Source organism: Monodelphis domestica, chromosome 7, assembly GCF_027887165.1.
Source record: "Monodelphis domestica isolate mMonDom1 chromosome 7, mMonDom1.pri, whole genome shotgun sequence".
Lineage (NCBI taxonomy): Eukaryota > Metazoa > Chordata > Mammalia > Didelphimorphia > Didelphidae > Monodelphis > Monodelphis domestica.
The window spans coordinates 228,238,306-228,245,779 of NC_077233.1; the positions used below are offsets into that span (position 1 = coordinate 228,238,306).

At 34.3% G+C, this 7,474-nt stretch overlaps 1 protein-coding gene across 1 annotated transcript; it reads left to right on the plus strand.

The window, feature by feature from the left end:
* Window positions 1-433: 433 nt before the first annotated feature.
* On the plus strand, window positions 434-4,749 carry OCM (oncomodulin). Its single transcript, XM_001367165.4, has 5 exons — window positions 434-711; window positions 1,481-1,548; window positions 2,374-2,506; window positions 3,092-3,201; window positions 4,454-4,749. The coding sequence occupies exons 2-5, from the start codon at window positions 1,488-1,490 to the stop codon at window positions 4,477-4,479; spliced, it is 330 nt and encodes a 109-aa protein (XP_001367202.1). The 5' UTR covers window positions 434-711; window positions 1,481-1,487; the 3' UTR covers window positions 4,480-4,749.
* The last annotated feature ends 2,725 nt before the right edge of the window (window positions 4,750-7,474 follow it).

The window sequence follows — 7,474 nt, forward strand, 5'->3', positions numbered from 1 at the left end:
AAGTTTGTTGAGGTTTGTTTTTTAAAAGTTGACTGTTCCTAACCACATGCAAGAAAGAGAAAGAGAGAGGAGAAAGCAAGAAAGCAAGCAAGAAAGCAAGCAAGAAAGAAAGAAAGAAAGCAAGCAAGAAAGCAAGCAAGAAAGAAAGAAGAAAGAAAGAAAGAAAGAAAGAAAGAAAGAAAGAAAGAAAGAAAGAAAGAAAGAAAGAAAGAAAGAAAGAAAGAAAGATAGAAAGGAAGGAAGGAAGGAAGGAAGGAAGGAAGGAAGGAAGGAAGGAAGGAAGGAAGGAAGGAAGGAAGGAAGGAAGGAAGGAAGGAAGGAAGGAAGGAAGGAAGGAAGGAAAGAAGGAAGGAAAGAAGGAAGGAAAGAAGGAAAGAAGGAAGGAAGGAAGAAAAAGGAAGAAAGAAAGAAAGAGAGAGAGAAAGAGAGAAAGAAAGCAAGAAAGCAAGAAAGCAAGAAAGCAAGAAAGCAAGAAAGAAAGAAAGAAAGAAAGAAAGAAAGAAAGAAAGAAAGAAAGAAAGAAAGAAAGATACCATTAGTAAGGGAGGAAATCTGAGCTCTGGCCATTTGATCCCAGAAAAGGAAATCCAAGAAGCAGTTATTGTCACTTTTTGAATCCTATATAAGGTAGAGTTGGTAACATCACAAAAGCACATCTGTTTTCTGCTTTCTTCGACTCTTTTTCCTGCTCCTTGAGGAAAATCCAGAAAGGTGAGCAGTGGCCAAAACCCCCCAATTCCAGGCTCTTTCTTCCTTTGCTGCATTTAGAATTTGTTTATAATATACATTTATGATATAAATAAGAAGCTTATAGTTTATAATAAGGATTATTAGCATGCTCAAATTTTCCCCTCTCTCCCCCCACTCAAGGAGTTGAGATCTGTATGGTTTGTTATCTCTAGTATATAAGTATATCATTCATTTAATTCCCATACTTGAAAGTAGATAATATACTTTTTTTCTGTTTTTAATTTATGTTTTGCCACAATTTTCCATGGGGTTAGCTCAAATTGCTTTTGCTTTTATATAAACCATCCAAAAAAGCAGTGTCTCTACTTTTTAAAAGTGGGAAGCAGTCTAGATGTGTTTGCATTTTTAAATGCAGCTTATTTGTGGATGCTTACACTAAAGTTATTTTCAGAATTTGAAAAATAAAATTAATTCTTTCTTTTAATTTTGGGGCAGAAATATAATGTTCTGTATTAGAAATTTAAGTAGACTCCCAAGTTCAATACATTTCATTTCTCTTTTGATGTAAATTGGGAGAAAGTACTAAGAAGAATGCTCCTGATTAGGATAGACATATAAGATTGGTGCCTTAAGAAAATTCATTAAAGTCCTCTTTTTACATTTTGTCCCAATACTTTTAAATTCTGAACAAATAATCAGTTTAATTGGAACCTCCTAGAATATATTTAACTCTCTATATGGATTTTTACTTATTGTAATTCATTACATCTCATTTGTTCTATGCAATCAGGTTAAAAATGAGCATCACTGATGTTCTTAGCGCTGCCGATATAGCTGCTGCCCTGGAGGAGTGCCAAGGTAAAAAAAAAATTAATTGTATCAATATGAAATTTTCTATCCTGCAGAGGAAAATAGAAAATTTCATTCATTTCTGCCTCCAACCTTTCCCTTCCATCATCACCACCAATGAATGTAATAAAAATTTAAGTTATTCTTGAATATTTTGAAGATTATAGCAAAAATTTGCTAATGATTAGATTAAAAATCTAACAGAAAGAGGACATCAGAATGTGACCATCTCTCCACAAAGACAAAATTGATGAATTTCAATCTTGTTAGCTTGTTTATATGTATATATAACATATGATATGATTATATTATATATATTATATGCAATGAAAGTGTTAGTTGATTTTTTTTTACCATAGTGGCCAGTACTATTTGGTGTAGTCAAGATATAACCTATAAGAGGAAGATAATATTCTCTAGGGGAGAGAGACTATGCCAAAATTCAAGAGAACATTGGGCAGCTAGATGACTCAGTGCATAGCCAGGTCTGTTCAAATGTGACTTCAGATGCTCCCTAGCTGTGTGACCCTGGGCAAGTCACAACTCCAATTGCCTAGACCTTTTGGGTCCCATAATTAGTGTGGATTCTAGGATGAAAATTAAGGGTTTAAAAAAAAACCATCAAAAGAACATGTCACTGACAGGTTCTGTCCCAGATTCTCAGAATGGAATGTCACTTTACTTCTCTCTCTGTGACTTTTTACTAATGAAAACATGCCTATGGTGCAGGGATGCAATGAAGTTATTTTTTTAGTATTGTGTACTTGGAACTAGCTCAGAATATTATTGAAACACTCTGATAATTCTGGGAATCATTTTGTCTCTGTCCTCCAGACCCAGATTCTTTCAATCATAAAAAATTCTTCGAGACTTCTGGCCTGTCCAAGATGTCTGCTAGTCAGGTGAAGGACATTTTTCGGTTCATAGATAATGATCAGAGTGGATATCTGGATGAAGAAGAGCTGAAGTAAGAGTTTTCCTTTGTATCCCTAATATGTAAGAACTAGAATTCCCTTATTGCTAAATTGTGCATTTGGAGATAGGAGAAGATTACTTTGTCTTTGTGTTTATTTTTAACATTGATGATAGTAATTCAGCTGTATTTTCACAAAAGTGCATATAGTTCATCAGTCATTTAACATTTATTAAGCACTTATTATATACAATGGAGAGCATTTAATAAAAGTTACCTGAGAATCTTCGCAGAAAATTGTTCATTATCTGGACTATTCTTTTGCTAATGAACATTACAAGGGCAATTATTAACAACGTATTAGGGATAATGTAGAGAATTTTCCTGCAAGGGGCAGAAAATTGCACTAGAACTAGAACCTGTAGGCCCCTTTCTACAATCTCACTATTCTTTGTAATAGAAACTCTTATTTATTTTTCAAGTCCCCACTTATAAAATAATAAAACCCTTCAAAACTTCAAAAGCTTTAGTTATTACCCTGGGAAGCAGATTTATTACTATAGTAGAGCCAGAAAAGACTAATGCAGACTAAAGAAAATGGTCTTCCAGAAAGGTCATCAATTTGTATTCTCCCCTTAGGTTTTTCCTCCAGAAATTTGAAAGTGGCGCTAGAGTCCTGACCAGTTCAGAAACCAAGTCCCTGTTGGAGGCAGCTGATAATGATGGAGATGGCAAAATTGGAGCTGATGGTATGAAACAATTTGCATGGGAAATCAAGCAAAACATATTAGTCTATCTTAGACCCATTCTTTGCTGGGCACCATGACACACTAGGGAAAGCAAATGAAAGGAATTTCATCTTCAGGAATTAGTTTATGCAAGCAGTGGCAAGACAATGTATTACACTTTGGCCTATTCAGAAGAAACTATTGAAGACAAGGAAATACTAGTTTTAAGAAGCTTCTTAAAATGTCTTAAATAATTTTTACTAATAGTTAGTGTACCAAGAAGTGGCCAAAATCCAGGCAATCAGCCAACATTTCTTAGTTTACTGTATATAAACCACAGCATTTAAATTTTAACAAAATTATATGAGTTTATATTTTAATTTGCCTTTATCATGTAAGTTAAACATTGTACTGGAATGAGACTAAACTATAACTACTATATATGTGTACATATATGTTCAAAACAAATCGATTCTAAGTGAGACAGACATCAATTCAGAAACACTTGTGGACTCTTACCGTTATGCCAACTTGAAATATAACATTGTTGCAAATATTTTGGAAAAAAATTTTAATTGTATTTTAACAATAATTTACTAAATGTTGACCCAGTAGCCATAAAAAGTGGTTGTGGTTTCCAAAGATATCTAAAAAGAATAATTTAGACACTGCGGAAAATCAACCTCATTAAGTACACATAAACAACTTTAAAAGAAGTAACGTTAGCATTTATTTCTTACAGATTTCTGAATGATACTAAACCAAATTCACTTTACACTTTAGCATTCAATACTGTTCTCATAAAATGAAAGGATTAGTATAGAGTAAGAGTCCCATCTTAGGGAACAATCTCTTGCAGCTGAGGATCTAAACAAACCTCAGCCTCAGAAAGACTAGGAACACTAAAATTAACTGAACACAAATAGGAACAGTAAATTTCCATGTTAATTTATTGTCAGGCAAAATAATTAGAGATACAATTATGGTAGCAAGTTTCAAAATAGGAATGTAACAGCTGATCATTGCAAAAGTGTAAGATACTTATTAAATTATACAGGTCTTAGTTTAAAAAATTAGTATAATACTTTCATCTTCAGTCTTTTACTTTTGAGTTTCTTCTTTTTTCATGTTTTCTCTTGGCCTAATCCTTATCTTATGATATCTGACAATTTGCTCAGATTATTTCTCTTCCTCTTCAGAACTCTTATTAACTGTGACATATTCTTTTAAATTATCATCTTTACTGACAGTGCTCTCACCTCTTCTATTCTAGAATTCCAGGAAATGGTGCATTCTTAAAGCCCCAAAGTCTATGGAGACAGAAAAAAATGAAAGGGACAAACTACAGGAAGGCCTCCATAATCTTTTGAATGGGAAATTCCACATTCTATCCCTAATTTATTTTTTTTTCCTGACAAGCATCTGTAATGTGCTCATTGCTTTAGTGAGCTAATAAGACAGCAATTAATGACTTTTTTTGATAGCATGTATAGTTCTGATGTCTCCTGTTAGGAACCTCAGCAGACAATGCCCTTAAAAAAATCATCCAATAAAAATACGTTTCTCATCTGCTGCTGTGTGGGTGTGTTCTTTGCCAGTAAGTTACAGAAATGATTACAATTTAGACTTCCAAGGTTATTCTTTGGCAGTTCCCAGCAAGGTTTCTTGTTTGTCAAGCAATGAAGATGTGATGTAGTCTTAGGAAATTTCTGGCATGTGAGCTAACAAGGAAACAAAAATAATAATAGACAACTGTTATTTGATTCGCTGAGAAGTCATCGTAAATAAGTATTATATGTGGATAATAGGGTATGAATAATCTAAAGACAGCACAACAGACAAACTAGACTTTAGGAGGTCTGGTCATGTTAGCTTGATAGGCAAGGGATTAATGCCCTTTCATCTCTAATTTTAGTTTCCTACCTCTACACCCCCCCTCCCCATTTTCTTGGCCATTCACTACTTTCCAAGCTACTGTTCAATACCCTTCGCCAACTTGTGTTGCCATTTAGCATGGGAAGCAGAACTGCGGTGTACTGTTACTGTACTTTTGATTAGGACTAGGGATGGACTATCTCAGCAAAGTAGGCCAGGTGAATACTCATGAAGCCAAGGCTCTCAGAAGTTTTCTAAGTGAACAACTACCGCTGTTTTTTCTTACCTTTGGCAAGTATAAAAAGGGTAGGTTATTATTAATATCATGGTATATCCCTAAAGAGTAAAAAGAAAATTTCTCAGTAGTTTTTAGAATAAACAAGTTTTTTGCATCACAAAGGAAGCTAAAACATCATGGAAAATTTCAATGAATTCTCTGGATAGCATGGTCACTTGGGAAAAGGTTAACTTTTTCCTAACTCATTCCCCAAATCCCAAATTTGGTAATGACTCCTGGGATTCTCTGAGATGTTTAGAGCATCTAGATTGCTTTATTATTTCTGCACTAAACCATTTCCAGATCACCTTTTTAGTTCTCTTGTTGAGTAGGTCCCTGGCCACATAATCTATCCAATATTGATCCAAACATTGGAGATACAACTTGTAGAGCATGCTAAATTGTTCCAAGAGAATTATGTTCCAGCATTTACTGGATAGGGGAATCTAGGCCACTTTGAAATGAAGATGGGTATTAGGAGAGTGAAAATTACTAGATAAACATTACTTCTTATACTCCTTTATACTCTTCTCTTCCTTCTCTTCCTCCATCCCAAATTCCTCCATCAACCTATTCCTGAACCCTTTCATTCCCTTCTGGCAGAAATATTGATTAGATGGATAAGGCTGATGTTTTTCCCCTCCCTTTTTTTTGTAAGGCTAGCAACAAAGGAGACATGAAATGACTCAAAAGACAAATCTCTCAAAATATGTCCTCAGGATTTCTGACCTCTTAAATTAGAAAGTGGCATTGGCCTCAAGTCTTCATTAGTAACACTGACTACAGCTCATACCTTCTTTTCTCATCACCATACTTCTGTTGGCTGTGTTATAACACTCTCATTTTTCTATTAGATTTCTTTAACTTGTTCACTCCAACAATTCCCTTAAAGGGACCATTAAAATAGCTCTTAAACTTACTCTTCATTAGACTCCTATTAAAGATTTTATTCTTGAACAGTGGCACATCATTCACACACAAAAAAAATTGTTGTGGGTTCAAAACAGTTTTATTGGATTCAGTTTTTTTTTTTTGGTTGCTAAACTATTACTTTCTGTCTCAGAATTAATGTTCCAAGACAGAGGAGTGGTAAGGGCTAGGCAATGGGGATTAAGTGACTTTCCCAGGATCACCTGGGTAGGAAGGCTTGAATCCAGGACCTTCCAACTCTAGGCTTGACTCTCAATCCACTGAGCTACCTAGCTACCCCCTGGATTCAGTTTTAAAGGGCATGTGAGAAAAGCAAGTAATTCACTGTTACAATTAACCTGTGATAAGACTATGGATTTCATATTATATTTTCTGTTAGTAAGAATGACATCTAAAGAACTTATGATTAGAAATTGAAATTACAGATATTCTGTCTCTGATATGTATAAAAGGAGCTGTCATGTTGCTCTGTCTCAAAGGATATCATTAGATCTTGCTGATTTTTCTCTCTTAAGGGAAAGTGGTCAAAGGCATAGTCAATCACTCAATAAATATTTATTAAGCATATACCTTGTGCCAGGCACTGAACTAAGGGATGTCAATACAAAAACAAGCAAAAGATAGTCCAAGGAACTAACTTCTAATGATGAAATTAAATTGGTAGAAACTAAAATTCTTAAATTTTCTACTGCCAAAGATCTGAAAGATTACAATATGCTTTGAATTAATATCAGAATGTATTGCATAGATAAAAAACAATCTATTGTCATCTTGCCTGTGACTAATCTATAATTCCAATATAATTAACTCATCCTCAAGTACTCAGAGACTAAGAATAACATGCAACATTCTTAAATAAAATTGAACAAACTCTGTTTCTGCCTTCAATTAGCATTCAATTAAGTTTTTAATGGATTTTGTTTTTTAGGACATTTTCAGTTAGGAAAAAAAATCATTGAATGAACTTTAACTCCAACTACTGAAAAACTTACTTTTTTCTAAACCTGAAATTTCTTCTTCTTCTTTTGTGATTCACTGGAATTTTTTTTAAATCCTTACCTTCCATCTTGGAATCAATACTGTGTATTGGTTCCAAGGCAGAAGAGTGATAAGGGCTAGGCAATGGGGGTTAAGTGACTTGGCCAGGGTCACACAGCTGAGAAGAGTCTGAGGCTAGACTTGAACCCAATCCCATTTCCAGGCCTGGTTCTC

Coding starts and splice junctions, on each gene's coding strand:
- OCM (XM_001367165.4), top strand. CDS start 1,488: ATGAGCATCACTGATGTTCTTAGCGCTGCCGATATAGCTGCTGCCCTG. Junction 1,549..2,373: donor TGCCCTGGAGGAGTGCCAAG/GTAAAAAAAAAA, acceptor TCTGTCCTCCAG/ACCCAGATTCTTTCAATCAT. Junction 3,202..4,453: donor TGGCAAAATTGGAGCTGATG/GTATGAAACAAT, acceptor CTTCTATTCTAG/AATTCCAGGAAATGGTGCAT.